The sequence below is a fragment of the Octopus bimaculoides genome, chromosome 6 (genome assembly GCF_001194135.2).
Source record: "Octopus bimaculoides isolate UCB-OBI-ISO-001 chromosome 6, ASM119413v2, whole genome shotgun sequence".
In the NCBI taxonomy this organism is placed as follows: Eukaryota; Metazoa; Mollusca; class Cephalopoda; order Octopoda; family Octopodidae; genus Octopus; species Octopus bimaculoides.
In genome coordinates, this window is record NC_068986.1 from 61,098,372 (window position 1) to 61,118,829 (window position 20,458).

The window sequence follows — 20,458 nt, forward strand, 5'->3', positions numbered from 1 at the left end:
TATATATATATATATATATATATATATATATATATATATATTTGTATGTGTGTCTGCATTTGTCCCCACCACCACCACCACCACCATCGCTTGACAACTAATGATGGTGCGTTTACATCCCCCGTAACTTGGCAGTTCAGCAAAAGTGACTGATAGAATAAGTACTAGGATTACGAAGAACAAGTCCTGGGGACAACTTGTTTGACTGAAAGTGGTGCTCCAGCATAGCCACAGTCAGATGACTGAAACAAGTAAAAGAATAAAAGAATATACATAGCTCTTTGTGCGTGTGTATTTGTTTATGAGTTTACATGAGTCTATATAAAGAGAAGCTACAGTATAAATAGTAATGAGTGGTGGTGGCATGGGAGAGGGTAGTGGTGATGGTTTAGCCCTGGTCAACCTTGATCAAGGAGACTTGATCAAGGGAATTCCAACTGTAATCATCTCATCTTTTGCCTGTGCATAGTGATCCCAAAATCACTTTCTCCAACATGTCCTTTGCTAAGATGTTAAGGTGTGATCTGAGTGAGATTTGGTTGCTATTTCTTGCAAGTCAAGTAACAACATAAAGACTCCCCACTGGCTCATGGTGATTAGGTGGTGATAGTAGCATAAAGGTGGTGATGGCAAGGAATATTATGGTGTTAATATCAGTAGTGTAGACAATATCATGATTGTGTGCCACATTACAATAACTAAAATGCTAAGTTTGTGTCTATGAAGACAAGGCAAAATAAGATGAGATATAGATCAAAGAACAGTGATATCATCACAGAAACATTCCAGTGAAATAAAAACAATTATATATTATCATCATCATCATCATTTGCAGCAGTGGTGAAATCATCATCACCATCATCATCATTGACATCATCATCGCTGCACCACCATCATCATTATTATTTTATGTCAACAGCACAATAATAATAATAAGAAGAAGAAGAAGAATTTTGGCACAAGGACAGCAGTTTTGGGAGCAGGGCTAAGTCGATTACATTGATCCCAGTGTTCAACTGGTATTCATTTTATCAACCCTGCAATGATGAAAGGCAGAGTCAACCTCAGTGGCATTTGAATTCAGAATGCAAAACATCTTACCCGGCGAAGTGCACCACCTGAAATTTTGGGAGAGAGGGATAGTCAATTACATCAATCTCAGGGCTCAACTGGTACTTCTTTCATCAAACCTGAATAGATGAAAGGCGAAGTCGACCTTAGCAGAATTTGAATTCCAAATGTAAAGATGGATTAAATTTCGCAAAACATTTTATCCAGCATGCTAATGATTCTGCCAGATCACCACATTCATTCAGATCACCACTATCATTATCATCATTAAACATCTATTTTCCTTGTTAGCATGTGTTGGACAGTTTGACAATAGCTGGCAAGGCCAGGAACAGCACCAGGTTCCATAATCTGTTTTGGCATGGTTTTTACAGCTGGATGCCCTTCCTAATGCCAGAGTGTATTGAGTGCTTTTTTACATGGCACCAGCACCAGTGCTTTTCACATGGTACCAGCACCAGTACTGTTTACATGGCATCATCACCAATGAGCTTTAATGCATACAATGCTAAGATGTTTTCTCAACTATTTTCCTCTTGAATTATTTTCAGTTTCTTAATAACTTGATGAAAGAGAAATCTCACTCATTTCATATTTGAATTTTTTTTTTTTTTTACTATATGCAGAACTGAAATCAGCACAGCAATTCCTTAGTTTTGCAGTCCCATAATTGCTTGATAGAGCTTTGTGTTGATTTCCATATATGCATGTTCTAATTGTAATTTTTATGTCTATATTCTGACATATATGAAGAATATGTCTACAGCAGATAATTACTTTCATCTTATCTGATCTGCAAATGAGAAATTTCATATGAGAATAGCATTTGAAAGTATTACTACTATTAAGTACTAAGAAAACAATTTCTTTAGAACAGTATTAACTTTGAAATTCATATTCTCTTCTTAACTGACAGAATCAACAAAGCATTTATTATATTTCAATTTCATGTATTCTCAGAAGATTAAATAAATAAAAAAAAAAGAAAAACTTTGATATTTTACTTTTTATTTAGGGAAAATATTGACAATATCATTAAATCCCCAAACTATATTTTATAATCTGTAAACATTGATATTTCAAAAAGAAAAATATTCATTTAATTTAATTCACATGGAAATACTTTCTATAAAGATAAACAGAAAATTAGTTTATTTCCATGGTCATACATAGCAAATCTCACATTCCTTTGCAATAACTATACATTATTCAACAATATTTTTTCTAAAGAATTTGAAAGAATCAACCAAGGGAACTGAAATCTGCTGAATGATTATTTCACATACTAATCTTATTGCTGAATTTGAAAGAATAAATAAATAGATAAATAGACTGCAAGATGTCTTCTCAAATCATCCAATCTACCTGACTATAAATTGGTTGAGCCATCACAGTTGTTCAATTTGTGACAAATAGCAGCCAAATCTCCTCCAAATGAAATCTTGCCACCTTAAAAAGGGTAGAACATATTGAACAATGTAGTCCTGAATACAGGAGATGATCAAAAGTCTATTCAATCAGGGCTCACCTGAAGTTAATAATAACAACAACTATAAATAGGTACTACAATGAGTTGCCATTGTAAGTAATAAATTGACAAAGGCTTCATCAACTTGCAGTTGCTAAGTTCAACTTTTCCTGAGAGCGTGGCCAAAATATGAGCTGAAAAATCAATCTATTCTTTTATTCTTTTTTTTTTTACTTGTTTCAGTCAATTGACTGCGGTCATGCTGGAGCATCACCTTGAAGGGTCTTAATTGAACAAATTGACCCCAGGACTTATTTTTTAAAGCCTAGTAATATTTTACCGGCTCTTTTGCTGAACCACTTAGTTACAGGGATGTAAACACACCAACACCAGTTATCAAGTGGTGATAGGGTGACAAACACAAATACAAAGATACATACATATATGATAGGCTTCTTTCAGTTTCTGTCTACCAAATCCACTCACAAGGCTTTGGTTAGTCCAAGGCTGTAGTAGAAGACACTTGTCGAAGATGCCATGCACAGGGATTGAACCCAGAACCATGTCGTTGGGAAGCAAGTTACTTACCACACAGCTTTGCTGGATGTGAAAGAAAAAGTAATATCTATGTCCTTTACAGACTCTATGAGACCAAAAATGTTGATGCCATTAATGCACCACTAGCAATAGCAAGGTTGTTGCAAGTATAACAGCTATAAAATCCCTTCTATATATTTTCATTTTCTGTGGGTTAAGAGAATAAGAGGTCTGTCTCCATATATTGGATGGAAACAGTTTAAGCTAGTTTCTGATTATATAGTAGCGGGGCAGTTTAGTCTAATGGCAGCCCTGTCTATGTTGATTAGTGAATGGTGAAGTTGGACAGGTCCACTAGTCAACATGTGCTGTAGTTATGATTGCATCATGGGCTAAATAATATTCAAAAGTCTTTCTTAGAAACCTAGAATTATTTAAGACAGTGGACAATAGATAAATAAAAGATATATGAATAATTAAATGTGACATCTTAGCTCCATAAAGGTTGCTGGCATTTTGACAGCATCCTTCTCTCCCAGATTCATCTTCATCAACATTCAACGTCCATATTCCATGCTGACATTGATTGGATCATTTGACACAATGCAATGTATCTATGGACTGCATCAAGCTCCAATGTCTAGTTTAGCATGGTGTTTATGGCTGGATGCCCTTCCTAATGCCAACCACTTTACAGCATGAACTAGATGCTTTTTTCATGTAACCTGCACTATTGAGGTTGCCATACAGTTTGCAGGACTACAAACCTTGGGGGAGGAGTGTGCAGAGGATCTGCTTCATGCAAATGGATGAGGGGATTACTATGAGAGGAGGGGGCATAGCAGGTTCCTGGAGAGGGATCTGCATGACTACTCACATCTAGTAGGAGAAAAAGTGAAGTGGGGGAAGGCGAGAAAGAGAAAATAATCAGTGAGAGCTACAAGACATAGATAAGGGTGATAATGTGCTCAAGTGGCCCCACAAGGTACAATTTGAGTAGGAGTGGGTGTGTGGTTGGTTTGCAAGATTGTATGGGAAGGTAAATGAGGAGTGGGGAGACAGACTTACAAAATGGATTGGGTTGAAACATGAGCTGGGGAAAATAGAGGGAAGTAGAAGAGTGGGGTCAGTGAGCAGCAGGCGTAGTTAAGATGATACAGTTATTGTGAGTGAGGAGGACAAGGAAGATATGATATGGCTGGGTAGTCTGTGGAGGTAGTAGAAATGGGAAGAGGCAGGTATTATGCATGAGGGGGGGAAAGGTCACTGTAAAGGTTGAACCTAAAACATAGTGTTTCTAGAACTTAGTTTTGCTCAGAAGGGTGCATCTTTTTGAAAACCTCATATCACTAGAGATACTAGTCTTCTGTCATTTCATCTGTCAGGTTGGGGGTCTGGTGATCAGCTTTCACTATTTCATCCCATGTCTTCCTTTTCCAGAAGTTCCAACTACATTTGGCAAACAGCACTTATTTATACAGCTGTCTTCATCACATTTCCATATCAGCACATTCTTCTTTCTTGAACCAAACATCTGATTCCTCATATCCAGTTTTTCACTTAGCACCTTTGTACTACTTCTTTCATGCACACTCACACTGACCATCCAGCGAAGTATGCTTGCTTCATTTTTTCCCCTCTTCTCAAGTCCTGTACATTCAGTATTATAGTTCTATCACAAACATCATATAATCTGCCCTTCACTCTTAGGGAAAGGATCTTTGTTGTCAACAGTGGTAGTATCTCCCTGAACTTTCTCCAACCAGTTCTTACTCAAGCAACTATACTTTCAAAGCAACCACCTCCCTTGCTAATTACATCTCCTTGGTAACAAAAGCTATTAATTACTTCTAATGAACCATCTGAGCATTTAAGAGACTCAATCTTAGGTGTGCTTGTATGTATTACTCCAGTGCATCTACCATATATGAAATTTACATTCTCAAATAGTTGGCCAGTGATTCCACTGTGTTTAAATGAGAAGTGACCAGTGAAAATAAGCATGTATTCCATGTGTGATATTCATAATTTTACAACATTTTTGATATAATTAGATGTGAGTATTACCTGTTTTAAGAATAAGTATACCATACCCTTGCATGTTAGAAGAGGCAACTAAAGGAGTTGGCATCTATGAGAACATCTGCCCGTAAAACATTACCTCAAAAAGTTACATTCAACCCAAGCCTGCATGGAGAAGTGAAAATTTATAATAGGCCATCCAGCAAGTACTGTAGCCATTGATGTGTTATGTACAAAACAGAGAATTATATCAGGTAACCAAAATGGCAGCTAGGCGTCAGGTATACATAGCAAAAGAAGTAGCTAAAGCTAAGAGATTTACAAATGTCCTACAATGTGAGAATTGGAGGTGAGGTGTTCAGGATTGCAAAACAGTGTATCAGAGAAAATAGAGATATGGTAGGTGAGCAATGTGTGCGAATGGATAATGGTATGTTTGCACTTAGTAACTCAGAGAAGAAAGATGCATAGCAGTGTCACTATAAAAGGTTACTAAATGTGGAAAATGAATAGAAGGAGAGTTTACCAAATATCGAACCAATTGAGGGACCAGCCATAACAGTTGATAGCATAGCAGCATAATAGATAAGGCAATTAAGGACATGAAGACAGGGAAAGCCCCTGGGCCATCAGGAGATGGCCCTGAGACAATTAAAATTTTTGGTGGCATAGGATACATCTTAGTCACCCGTAGAATTAATCAGGTTATTTAGAAAGGCACCATCTCCAACGACTGGTGTAGTAGCATTATAGTTTGCTACAAGGGTAAAGGAGATGCCTTAGATAGAAACAACTACAGAGGTATTAAACTGATAGACCAATGCATGAAAATTACTGAGGGGATTATAGCTCAATTGATTAGAAATAGAATTAAACTAGATGAGATGCAGTTTGGTTTTGCACCTGGGAAGAGTACCACAGGTGCCATCTTCCTTGTGAGACAGCTGCAGGAAAAGTACTTGACCAAAAGTAAACCATTCTAATTAGCTTTGTCAACCAAAAGAAAGCTTTCGACAGAGTTGCCTGCTCTGTTATATGGTGATCTCTAAGGAAGGTAGGAGTAGAGGAGTGGCTTGATAGAGTTTTCCAAACCATGTACAGTGGTGTTGTCAGTAAGGTGAGAGTTGGCCATGAATACAATGATGAGTTTAGCATTCAGGTAGGGGTTCACCAGGGCTCAGTTCTCAGCCCACCCTTATTCATTATAGTCCACCAGGACATAACAGAGGAATTCAGAGCTGGATGCTTGTGGGAACTACTATATGCTGATGACCTTGCTCTTATTGCAGAATCTTTAGTGGATTTAGAGAAGATATTCTAGGTATGGAAACAAAACCTGGAATCAAAGGGCCTTAAAGTTAACCTAGCAAAGACGAAAGTGGTTGTTAGTAAGAAAGAAGATAAAACTTTCTTTCCATCAGGTAAATGGCCCTGCTCAATATGGAGGAAAGGAGTCGGAAGAAATTCCATTCGCTGCATCCAGTGTAAACTATGGACACATAAGAGGTGCAGTGAAATCACAGATAGATTAACAGATAAAGTAGTCTTTGTATGTGGCAGATGTGCAGGAACAATAAGCACTAAGAGCACATGGGAATTAGATTCTGTCAAATGCCCAGGAGGCTCTCTTGAGATTGTGGATTGTTTCTGTTACCTAGGTGACCAAATTAGCAATGGTGGAGGATGCTCTGAAAGTATTGTTTCTAGAATAAGAATTGGGTGGAGGAAGTTCAGAGAGCTATTACCTCTGTTGGCAACAACAGGATTCTTGTGTACAAATGGCTGTACTTCATAGTAGTGAGACATGGGCGCTGAATGCAGAAGACATGTGTAGACTGGAGAGAAACAAAGGTAGTATGCTCTGTTGGATGTGCAACATCAGTGCACATGTACAACAAAGTACAAATATATTGAGAGAAAAGTTGGGCATAAGAGGAATCAAATGTAGCATGCAAGAGAGAAGACTATGTTGGTTTGGGCATGTGATGCATATGAATGAAGACAGCTGCATAAAGAAGTGCCAATCACTGAAAGTGGATGATACCTGTGGAAGAGGGAGACCCAGGAAAGCATGGGATGAAGTGGTAAGGACCAATCTCAGGAAGTTGCACCTCATGGAGGAAATGACAATGGACCAAAATGTCTGGTGATATGAAGTTCTTGAGAAGACCTGCCCACATCAGTGAAACTGAGTTCTAGAAGCACTATGTGTCACACCCACACTTAACAAGAAAATTTCTCACACTCTCTACCACAACAAACCAAACAATGTCTCTACATCTCTTTCTCACATTTCTGCTTCATGTACTATGCTTACCTCTCACTCCCTAATCCTGTTCTCTTGGCCCTGTATCATTGCTCTCAGCTTGCCCCTGACCTGTGTATTCTATCCACATACTCTGTTTCACTCTATTATCTGCTAGCCCCTGAACTGGATGTTCCATCCACATGTAACAAGAAAACTTTTCCCTCACCCTACCCCAACAAACCAATCTACATCTCTTTCTCACATTTCCTCCTCTATGCACTATACCTAGTTCTCACTCCCCAATCCTATCCTCATAACCCTGTTCCCCTGTATCATTGCTATCTGGTAGCCCCTCCAACTCTATATATACCCAGGTCTTTTGCCACTTACTCACATTCTTTAATCTCACTCCCTTTGCAATATCTTGCACTTATATTATGGTATTGAACCTCAAGGGTATGCCCTGGCACTTGCTACCATCTATATCTCTCTTTTCCTTTACTTAACCATCTCATTTATATTCTGATCCCCATTCCTTGTGAATATGCCTGGCATTTTGCCACCATCTCTATCCTGCTGCCTCCCACTTTCTCTCTCCTTTTCCTGCACTTCCCTCAGGTTGGCAACCATGTATTTTCTTTGCAGTAGCACACCTGTCTTCATTCCTGATCTTTATCTCTCCAGCCAGGTAACCTTGTACTTCCTCCACAGCAAGACACTTGCATTTGCCTCACTATATCCTTTTCATCATCACCTCCTCCAATGCCTCCTCCCCTCTGTTAGGAAGGGCATCCAACTGTAAAAATCCTACCAAAACAGTCACAGAAGTCCAGTGCAGACTTCGGCCTGGCCGACTCTTGTGGAAGTGTCCCACCCATGCTAGCATGGAAGACGGATGTTAAACAATGATGATGATGGTGATGATGACTGATTAAAGTCATAAAACCAAAGCTGAGCAGTATCCCTTAAAAAGGCATTTGTGGATTAGTTTTTAAGACATTCAGATTTATAATTTAGACTTGAGCAATTATTTCCACTGAAAAAAAAAATAAATAAAGTAAGAAAATTTCAAACCTTAAGTATTTTTTAAAAATTGTATCAAGGACAACCATGTTCCGAGAAACAACTTGCAAATAGTATTATGAAATGATCAAAAACAGAAAGTTTGGCAGGGAAAATTTCTACATATAATATGACTACCATAATGTTTGAGAAACACTATAGTGTTGATGACAAAGTATGAAGAAAGAAATATTGTCTTGAAAAAAGAAGAAATGGAGAGATAAAATAAAAGGAGAGGAGAATTCAAGAGAGAAGAGAAAATGAAACAAAAAGAGGGAAAAAACAAAAAGAAAGAAAAGGAAAACGAAAAAGAAAAAAGCAGAAAGAAAAGATGGAAAGAAAAGTAAAAATAAAAGGAAACAAAAATGAGAAAGAGAAAAGGAAAAAGAAAATAGAATGGAAATTAGAGAAAGATTAAAGAAAAATTAGAGAAAAATATTAAAGATAGAAAGAAAAGAGAAAAAGTAAAGAGACAGAAAAATAAAGGACGGAATAACAATAAGAACAAAGGAATGAAATAAAAGAAACAAAAGAGGAATGAAAAGAAAAGAAAGAAAAGTCAAACAAAACAAGAAGATTAAAAGAATTGAAAGAATGAAATAAACAAAGAAAATATAAAACAAAAAGAAATGGGATAGAAAGAGAGAGACAGGAAAAAGCAAGAAAGAAAAAGGAAAAAGGTGAGAAAGAAAGAAGTAAAAACAACCAAAAGAATGAAAGAGAAAAAGATGAAGGAAAGAAACACAAGAAAAAAAAAAGGGAAATAGAAAATAAATGTAAAAAATAATACAGTGAAATCCAAGATTCTGAATTCAGAACTTTTTCTGGTTGTATTTTATGAATTAATAACCATATGTAAAGAATGATCTTGCTTTAATTCCAAGACAAAACAGGAGTAAAGATGTTAAATATGATATTTATATTACTTTTACTCCAAATGTTTTTATTATTTACAATCATTCTCATAGAACTTATCATGTACCAAAACAGACAGACTTAAATCAATTTACTTTTGTAAAATGTAATCACTGCTACAGTGAAACAATAGATGCAAATTTACTGAGACACAAACGTAAAAGACACACATGTATATGTGTGTGTGTGTTTAAATAGAATTTCAACAATGCACTCAGTTATCTTCCTTTCCAAGTGAAATTTGAAAAAGATGATGAGGAATTGGCCGAAGAGAACAGAGTCTATCTTCAGTCCTTTCAACCTGGTTCACCAGACAACCCCTTTCACTACTGCTATCAGACAGGAAAATTGCCAGCCCTTCCAGACTGATGGAAGATGGTGGATCGATCTTCACTATGGACTTGACTGATAGCCAGATCTGTCCTACACATAATAACAGTTGTTCAACATAACTCCACAAGTCAGTAATGCAAGGACACTGGATGAGTGCATGCAGAATGGTTTTGTCACTTTGCATGCATCTCGGTAGATCCCTCTGACAGCACTCCTGTGCTTGTAGAGTTTATCTCGAACCGGCAGTGCCCCCTGATAGCACTGCCAAGCTAGAGATTTCTGGAAGTTATCCATCATCCCCAGCTCAAAAGTCCTCCTGAACAGACTGGTCAGTTTGACTTCATCAACACCTAGGGTCTCTCCAAGTGTGTCATCACTCTTTCTCTCCACTAACCCTCTATAGAACACACGAGTGGATGTTCCACTGATCACATTGCCTGACTTGTAGAGGGCAGTGAGTGCCTGGCAACATTCCAGATGCCAGTCACCCTGCCTCAGTCTCTTCTTGACCCAGGACTGCAGCTCAGTCAAGGAGATGAGCTATGGAAAGGCCTGTTTGACAAACATCACTGTTCATCATTTAAGCAGAATATCTGGAGATGCTGCAGCCTCAGTGCATGTCTGTGCACCATTAGTCACAGCATGCCCATTAGTCACAGCATTTGTCACAGCATAGAGGGTGTTGGCAGCAGATGGACTGCCTCACCAATAGAACCTGTCCCCTCCACAAGAATTTCAAGAGGAGGCACTCCAACTGCAATCGGGGGAAAGGCACAATGGTCAAGCAGTAGTAGATGACAGATGTGGTGTACGCATTTTCCACCTCTGCCCGAACTTTTAGTGATAGCTTCCTCAGCCCATTTCTGGGTGAGACTGGCTACCCTGTTCATCACCTCATCCCAATTCTTATCCACCTGGAGATCTTGTCCAAACCAAACCCCAAGAAACTTTACTGGTCTGTCCATCCAGTGCCCAACAACACTGTTGGACAGCATGGACTTGCCTCTCCAGGTGCCAAGCTCCAAACCCACCAACTTTTCCGGGTTAAGTTTTGCTCCCATTAACTTTTTATATTCCTCCAATGATGTGCTGACCACCTTGATTTCTGAGGTGTCCGACACCATTATGGTGATGTCATCTGCATATGCCGACAAGCACTTCAGCAACCTGGTTTGAGCAGGATACCCTGCAGCAGCTCCAGCTTCCACAGTCAAGGCACCCTTGACGGACTGATCGGGAGATCTGAAATGGTTCCGAGAGGTGGTCATTAACTTTGACCACCGAGCAGATGCCACTGAGCATTGCAGTGATCCAACCTTTGAAGCCACTTTGAGGACAGCCTCTAGATATTGATGGTCAACCCTAGCAAATGCTTTCGATTGATCTAAATTGATCAGCGCCCCAGCAAAGCCAGGTTTACACTCTACCTTTTCTATGATGTATCACATGAGGTGGAGGTTGCCGTGTATGGATCTAGTTGGGATTGCACAGGTTTGTGCCTCCCCAACTAAATCCTCGATGACAAACACCAACCTCTTTGCTAATACCATGACCAAAATCTTAAACTCTATGTTAAGCAGAGTTATGGACCTGAAGTTATCTAATGTTTTCCCCTTTCCTCTTGTTTTCATCTTTCCTTATCAGCTTCACCACACCCCGGCTCACAGAACTAGGAATATTCCTGTTCTGCTGCCATTTGCAGAAGAGCACTTTGAGGAGATTGGAAAGCAAGTCTGGCATATTTACATAAAATTCACAGGGCAGACCATCTAAACCAGGTGACTTGCACCTCATGCAACTGACAAGGGCATCCTGAATTTCGGCTGAAGTTATTTGCCTTTCACAGCACTCAGCACTGGCTGTCAAGAGACATGGCAAGCCTTCAAGGTAAGGACTGAAGTCCACCAACATCTCCACCCCACCACTCTCTCTGAACAACCAAGCAAAGTGCTGGCAAATGACCTCATATATCTGCCTGGAATCGCTGAGCATGTATCCATCTCAGTCCGTCAAAGACCAAATTGTGGTTTTGTTACCATGCTGCACCTCCACCAGCGGCATTTTGTCCATCCTTACATTCCGAGTTCAAATTCTGCCAAGGGTGACTTTGTCTTTCGTCCTTTTAAGGTTGATGAATTTAGTACTACTTGAGCATTGGGGTTGTTGTAATCAGCTTAACTCCTTCCTTGAAATTGCTAGCCTTGTGTCAAACTTTGAAACCCTTGCTATTGCTGTTAATGTTATTACTTTAATAATTCATTTAGATTATTATTATTAGTGTTATTATCCCTGTATGATAGATAAATTAAATTTCCAGATGAACATAATAAATTCAGCCTCAATTTAATGATTCTAAATGTATCAGATTTATGGATAATAAAAATTGATTGCATAAGAGACAAATTTTATGGTATAACCCTTCTTATACAAATATATTTCTCTTCATAGTCTGACTTGATCTTGCAGATAAAAGGCTTGATATTGCCTTATGAAATAGTTCAGCTATGCAATGATGTAAAATTCCATAATACTATGTAATTATTGAATAGATGACTATGCTATAGAAATATGTGTGGCAATGTTCTGAGCTAACTGTATTTTTTCTTTCCAGATAAACCTACATTGGATACAGAATTGAGGATTTGGAAAAGTGGTACTAAAGACATTTTGTGAAAATGAATAAAATTTGGCACCATGGTGTTATCAAATATCTGCAGAAAAAGGGATTAGCCCCCATGGATATTCATGCTGACATGGTTTCTACATTAGGGCATGATGCTCTAGCTTTATCAACTGTGCAAAAGTGGGCAGTTGAATTCAAGAGGGGTAGGGAGAGTCTTGAAGATGACCCAAGGTCCAGATGTCCTGCCACAGCCACCACACAAAAAAACATCAACTGTGTTCATTGCATGGTGATGGATGACAGATGTTTAAATGTTAATCAGACAAAGGGGGTCCTGCATCACCAGGATAATGCTCCTGCACACAAGTGTGTGGTTGCAATGGCTACTGTGCACAATTGCGGCTTTGAACTGGTTGATCACCCTCCATATTCTCCTGATTTGGCACCATCTGACTATTTTTGTGTTCCTCAACATGAAAAAACACTTGGCTGGGAAGCCGTATTTGCTGTTGATGACATTTTTGAGGGTCAGGATGAGAGCTTCTATACCTTGGGAATCCAAGTACTGCAACACTGATGGAAGAAGTGTATGGAAAACAAGGGAGACTATGTTGAAAAATAAAACACATTTGGTCAAGTTCAACCATTGTGTTGTGGTCAGCCTATGAACTTTTCAGCCCACCCTCATATATATATATCTTTTATCTTTTACTTGTTTCACTCATTAGATTGCAGCATTGCTGGGGCACCACCTTGAAGAATTTTTAGTCTAATGTATCAACCACAGTACTTTTTTTTAAAAGCTGGTACTTATTCTATCAGTCTGTTTTGCTGAACTGTTAAGTTACAGGCACATAAGCACACCAGCACTGGTTGTCAAGCAGTGGTGGGAGACCAACATATACACAAAGAAACACACTCATATATACAGTATATCGTAGAAGTTTGTACACCCCTAAAAAATTTCAGTAAAATTGCCATTATTCTGATAATATCAAAGGAAATCAAACAAAATTTATACTAAATAAAATATATTATACATGCAAACATTATACAAATTTGGAACACAAAACAATAAACATCTTCAAAGATAAGAATGAAATATTAATTTTCAAACGATACAAAAATATGTACACCCTAAAGGATTATTTGCTATATTCAATATTTGGTGTGACCGCCCTCGCTTTCAATGACTACATTAAGTCTTCTGGGTATAGAGTCAAGTAAATTTCCTCATATAACCGATGAAATCACCCTCCATTCATCGTGAATGATGTCTTTCAACTGTGTTATATTGCGGGGGGTTTTCTTCAACAGTGTTTCTTTTCAAAACACCCCACAAATGCTCTATTGGGTTTAAATCAAGTGACATGATAGGCCAAGGCAATACCTTTTCCTTTTTATCTGATAAAAACTTAGTCATCATCTTTGAAGTGTGTTTAAGGTCATTATCATGTTGGAACATGAAATGTATTCCTAGTTCCTTGATGCTTTTTAACATTGTTTTCTGCAATATGTCACAATAAAGCCTCAAATCTATTGTTCTCTCAAAAAATGTGAGTCCTCCCACACCAGCCACACTCATTCATCCCCAAAGCATAACACTTCCACTGCCATATTTCACGGTTGGCATGGTGCATTTGTCACTATTATCTTCACCTGGTTGCCACCATACTCATTTAATACCATCTGACCCAAACAATTGATTTTAGTCTCGCCAGAAAAATACATTTTATTCCAAAACTCCTTCCCTTTACATAAGTTTTGGCAAAAGAAAGATGACTTGATTTATACTTGGTAGTATGGAGAGGCTCCCAACAAGGAATGCATCCATGAAGACCACACTGGTTCAAACTTTGGTGAACTGTTTGGGTGGATACACTCTTTCTACTAATAGAAGACACTTCTTGGGCCAAAGATGAATTGGTACAACACCTATCATCCATCATGCAATGCTGGATGTGGTGAATATCATACACAGTCAAAATAGAAGGACGACCTGGATGATGTTTATTGCTTAGCCATACAATAGCTTTAAACTTCTGAATTACTTTGGCAACTGTGTTTACTCTAATATGTTTGCTAATTAACTTGTATCCTAAACCATTCTTGTGCAAATTAGAAATGATTTTCTTCAAATCTTCAGACAATTCTTTTCTTTCTGGTGCCATTTTAATCACAATGAACAAGATTTTCACCACAGTTCACTAATCAGAATTCCTGCAGATGCAATAACAATGACAAGTGCTAAAATGCCAGGAGAACTAATTTATTAGAATTGAAATTATCAGCAATATCTGAATTTAGTAAAAAAAATGTGGATAAAATATTGAATATAGCAAATTTCCTTTAGGGAGTACATATTTTTGTAACATTTGAAAATTAATATTTCATTCTTATCTTTGAAAATGTTTATTGTTTTGTGTTCCAAATTTGTATAATGTTTGCATGTATAATATATTTCATTCAGTATAAATTTTGTTTGATTCCCTTTGATATTATCAGAGTAATGGCAATTTTACTGGAATTTTTTAGGGGTGTACATACTTCTGTGAGATACTGTATATATATATATATATATATATATATATATATATATAAAACAGGCTTCTTTCAGTTTCTGTTTGCCAAATCCACTCATAAAGCTTTGGTTGGCCTGAGGCTATAGAACAGACATTTGCCCAAGGTGCCACACAGTGGAACTGAACTCTGAACAATGTGGCTTGGAAGCAAGCTTCTTACTACACACCTAGTTATATAATTAATAATTTTAATTTGGGGGATACTCCTTGTAGTCTGCTGTTTAAAGCTTGTACATTGTATTTGGCTACCTGATGTTATCAAGAGTATGGATTTAAATGTGAGTGGATTAACTTAAGAAATTCCTTTGTGTCAATAGAGTTTATAAAATATGAGAGAAAGAAAATGGTATTCATGAAACTCTTTATTATTCCCTATAATCGTTTCAATCCACCGTGCACCAGTGCCTCACATGTGAGATGCTGTACAAACAGTTGTGGTGCATCATACATGCAGATGTGTCTCATCAGGTGAGTTGTCAACAGGTACCTTGCATTTTAATCTCTGTTTCACGTATTTCAGTTATAATATATTTTGGTAGTAGTTGTTCACTACTCTGCATCTATGATGCACCACAGCTGTATGTATGTATTTACTGAGTTAAAACACACTGGTAAATATATAGAAAATATAAATCCTCTCCCTGAGAGAAGCATGATAATCTCTTTCATGTGACCAGTGTGGTCATGTCTGCTTCTCAAAAGCAGACTTATTTAGCCACAACTGTAGTTATAGAAATACACTATTTATCTGGCATGATCTCTCATGCACTTTATGTAACAGTATATAGGTCAGCCAATGGACACATTTGACATTATAGATCTGAAGATCAAGACAGTCAGGTTGTTACTGGAACACTAACTTGTAATCCATGTAGAATGACTTGCAAGTTCCTTGCAGGCCTTAAGGAAACCAAATGTAAAGAGTTTCTTACAATGAAATGAGTTTAACCCTTTAGCATTAATATTATTCTGTCAAATGTAATGCTTATTTATTCACATTGTTTTGAATTAATCATGTATTATCTTGTAGCTTCAAGAGTTTGATGATGTGGTAGTTTATTTTTAGAATGACATTGTAGAGTAGCTGTGCAGGGTCAGATTTGACTAGTTTGAACATAAAGTATGTACTAAATTTTGACTGGATATGACCAGTTTAAATGATAAAGGGTTAAGAAGTGGTTTAAATCACAAGTCAATATCCATCATGCATGCATGCATAAGATTAATATTGCCCTTCATTTATGCAAGGGAATATTTGATTAAATATAAGAGGTTTAGCCAAATCTATATCAAGTCCCTTGTGGATTCTAACAACCCTTTGAAACTGTGGGTAAAAAGATACATTTGTTTTTCTAAGAACCTAATAAAAAAGAATAAGCTGAGATTTCAGTTTTTTTTATTAATCATCTTCGGAGAGATGTCATTTATATTTCATGGCAGTGTTGCTGTAGTAGTTTGGTCCCAGGTCAGTCATGATTAAGCAGAGCTATGATCAAAAGCATTCGAGTTGTGACAATCCTGCTTTTTAATAATATCCAAAATTACAGTGTTCACTGTATCTTCCATTATTTAAGGTAACAGGCTTGAGAAGGATTTAGTTCTTGTTTCTAGCAGCTAGAATGACATATAAAGGTTCCCTCATTGGCTCTCATAGGTTGAATGAACATAAGGGGAAAAGGCAATCACCGTTTAATGATTATGCTGTTGTCAGTGTGGCTGGTTTTGGGTATAAGTGAAAAATGTTTTGATTGGATGTTAGGGAGAAAGCATTTAAAATCTTAGTTCAAAGTATGTGAGCATATGATGCTAGGCTGGAAGAATGTTATGTTGTATGTAGTATGTGGTCATGCACATTTTCAGATTTATGTGTTATATATATATATATAAACACATTTATACTTAGCACTTTTACTACACCTCCCCTCATGAAGATGCTTGTTTAAAAATGTAAAAGACTTACCAAATAAAGGATTTCTCCAGCTTCTTGAATGCACTCTATAGGTTTATTGCTTTCATCCAAAGTTGGGTAAATTGTATCAAACCATTCCAGAATTGTAAAGCCAAATGGAATTCCTTTAGAATTACAAGACAAACAAAAGTTTTAATTTATTAGTATTTTCAAGTAAAAGGCTTTAATCTTTAGTCTGTAGACACACCAAACTAATAAATTAAATTTAGAAAAAGTGATTCCCACATGTTCACTTTAAATTTCTCCTATGCAACTTTTATCTTCACTGTTATTAGTATTTTATTTGTTTGGGCAAATGTCTTGGACATGTGTGACTAAATATACATATATACATACATGTATACATGAATACATACAAGAATATATATATGTATTAATAGATACACACAAATACATTCATTAAAAAAATTGAAGAAACAGATAGAGGTGACACAGATAGCCAAGAACCCTACAGTCATGTTGGGTACAACCTCTCTAGTACCAGTGACAAACTGAAATATGCCCAGTTCATGATTTAAAGTTATTGGTGATAAGAAATAACTATGTCAAAAACAAACAAGCAACAGAAGTGATGTAAAGGAGAGAGGAGATTCTAGTCTTGTCAGAGATAACTTCTCTAGTGTCAGTGACAAGGTAAAATACAGCCTGTCTGTGTTGTAGGGAATTAGTAATAATGGTACACCCCTCCCACATGATGAGTGGAATGATCCAGTCACTATAAGTAAGGTGATGTTGGCCAGTATCAATAGAGTACAAGGAGTATGAGAGTACGTGTGGACTGTGTTGATGGTCATGTCCGTGCTAATATAGTGATTATGCTGTGATAATGATCCAACTCTTTGAGGATAATAACACTGTATGACTGGGGGGATGTAAATAGAAACATTCTATTGACGACTTCGGAATATAACAATATCTGTCAGAGTGACAACCATCATACAAGGATAGATGGCAAATTACTGCTTTATAACAGTGGCAATGAGGATAAACCAATTCAAGTGGAGTTAATAGAAACTTGAAGAGGATTTAAACAACACATGAGAAATTGATAAACTCAATGAGGATTAACCAATTCATGTAGAGTTAATAGAAACTCGTAATGGAGTTAACAAACTCACAAAGTTTTTGTTATGTAAACTTTACAAAAAATCATAAAACTATGGAAGATTTATTGGCCAGTTTGCTTGAGTTGCAAAAACAGCAACAACAACAATTGAAAGAACAACAACAGCAGATACAACTGCAAGATCAACAACAGAAGCAACAACAACAATAATTAATATTATAGTAACAAATGTTGCAATTACTGAAGTCATCAAGAAAGCCAGAAAAAGTGTTCTCGCCAGACTATATTGTGAATTCAATAACTGAATTCAAATATGAATCTGACAAAGGAGTTACCTTCAAAGCATACTGCAGAAGATTGCAAATCTTCAAGAAAGAATGTAAAGATTGGGACAATGAGATGAAAATTTGCTTAATCTTGAGAAAACTGGCACCAACAGGATATGAACGATACAGTAATTTTGTACTCCCAAGAAAACCATCTGGTGTAAAGTTTAATGGCACAATAGATAGACTAACTACCATAGATAGACTAACTACCATAAAGGATGCAGAAGCCAGAACTAGAATTCTCGCAAAGTTGGAGCAAAGCCAGGATGTAACCCAGAAAAAAGTGTCTGAAGAATGTGAAAGGATACTTAAATTAAGACACAACACAGAGGAAATTGAACGTAAAGATTGTTTCCAAGTAAAGCCAGCGTGGAATAGGGCAAATAGAGATAAAGTGTTTTGTAAAAGACATGACAAACATCAGGATTTAAATCCATGTTTTGCATGTGATGGTATGCACCTATGAAAAAACTGTCCATTTAAAAAAAACAGTGTTTTTGTTGTAGAAATATAGGGTATATAAAGTCATACTGTAGAACAAAGATGATAAAACATCAGAAAAAAGGTTAAAGAATAAATAGTTTGTCATTGAAAAACAAAAAATTCATATATCATCATCGTTTATGTGAAAATTAAAAATACAAGTGTAAAATTGAAGTTCGACATGGGTAGTGACATGACTATTATAAACAAATAAACATGGAAATATGTTGGTAATCAGAAATTAAATCTAAAAAGGTAGCACAAAGTGTTGCTGGTAAAAGAATATATTTTATCGGCGAATGTGTATTTAACCTAACATTTCAAGGTCAAATGAAAAAGGCTAAGATATATGCATTTAGACATTCACTTAATTAATTTTACACAGAATGGATAGAACTGTAGTAGTCTGTGGTCCGTAGCTAATAGCTGAATGATCTATCTTGCAAGAAGTTTTATAGAGTAATCTCCCTTTAATAAGTTTCTCAAAACACCAACGTCATGAGAAGTAATTTTTAATTATTTAAGAAGCTTCATGTTTCTCTTGGAAGTTTCTAGAATGTCTAGTGTTCCATTAATAAAAACAGCTTGCTTGCCCTGCTCTTTGCTTCTTAGTCAACTAGACTCTGAGCCATTCACGTTGTTGCTATGCCTGTCTATTTCTCTATGCCACATGACTGAAAACCACCACTTAGCTGTTATTTCTACATTTCTGAACTTCGCTGCATAGATTACTTAATTCAACTAGATTCTACATTTTGATTATATTTCGTCAACAACCAATGAATAAAATATATTTTTATGTAGTAAATATATAGTTCTTAAATTTATTCTTCTTCTTTGTAAGAATTCTTCTAATAATATACATGCAGCCATTTCAATACTTGATGCTGAACATAGATTCTACACTACAGAACTATTCAATTTATGGAATAAGTCCATAAGTGCTTTGTGTAGAAATATAGTTGCCTCAGTTAAAGGTTCAAATGCGACTGAGGAACTGAAACACAAAATCACAGTAAAAGAAAGTGGAAGACATATTAAAATCAAAACGAAATGTACCATTCACAAAAATATTACCCAAGATAAAAAGTAAATAAAGTGTTTGGTAGTATATATATACCCAGAAGGAGATATATTTAAGAATTTAACATGTTTGCTATTTTAAGGGACAGTGTGGGAGGCTGGTTGGGGTGGGAAGAAGGAAGAGCAATGTAGAATTAAAAGGATTCTTATGTTTCTGGGCTAGTCTGTCATGGTTCAGTGGTTTTTAAGACTGGTCTCCGAGGTCAGGATGTCTCTGTGCATGCCTGTGTGTGTATGTGTGTATATACATGTGTTTGTGTCTCAATCTTAGTATCATGAGTGCAACACACTAAAAATGTGCATCCACACACTCGCACAAACACATACACGAACACACATGTACATGGGTATAAATATACACAAGTATACACCCTTATATATATACATATATAATTAGAAATACATATATACACACAAATACATACATGTATACACACAGAGTTATATATATTTGACCGTTGACTGAACACTATTCAATTTTTTTTCTCCGTGTTTTTCTCCTTGTCTCCGTATTCTTTCTGTTGAAGAGCGTAGCTCGAAACGTCAAAGACTTTCCGTATTCCCGAGCGTCATACTAATATATACTTTTGTTATTTACACCACCTGTCCTCGTCTGTTGTTATTTTTTGTATATTCTCCCATATATATATATATATATATATATATA

At 36.7% G+C, this 20,458-nt stretch overlaps 1 protein-coding gene across 12 annotated transcripts in view; it reads right to left on the minus strand.

Moving 5' to 3' along the window:
• LOC106873629 (jmjC domain-containing protein 8) overlaps nucleotides 1-20,458 on the minus strand; it is a 442,493-nt gene that overhangs the window by 60,015 nt on the left and 362,020 nt on the right. For all 12 annotated transcript variants that reach the window (XR_008264424.1, XM_052968758.1, XM_052968763.1 and 9 more), the window contains one exon: nucleotides 16,822-16,934. Coding sequence is in view for 11 of the 12 variants with exons in the window: in XM_052968758.1 (XP_052824718.1) it covers nucleotides 16,822-16,934 (113 nt within the window). In the remaining variant the exon portion in view is untranslated. The remainder of the gene's footprint in view (nucleotides 1-16,821; nucleotides 16,935-20,458) is intronic.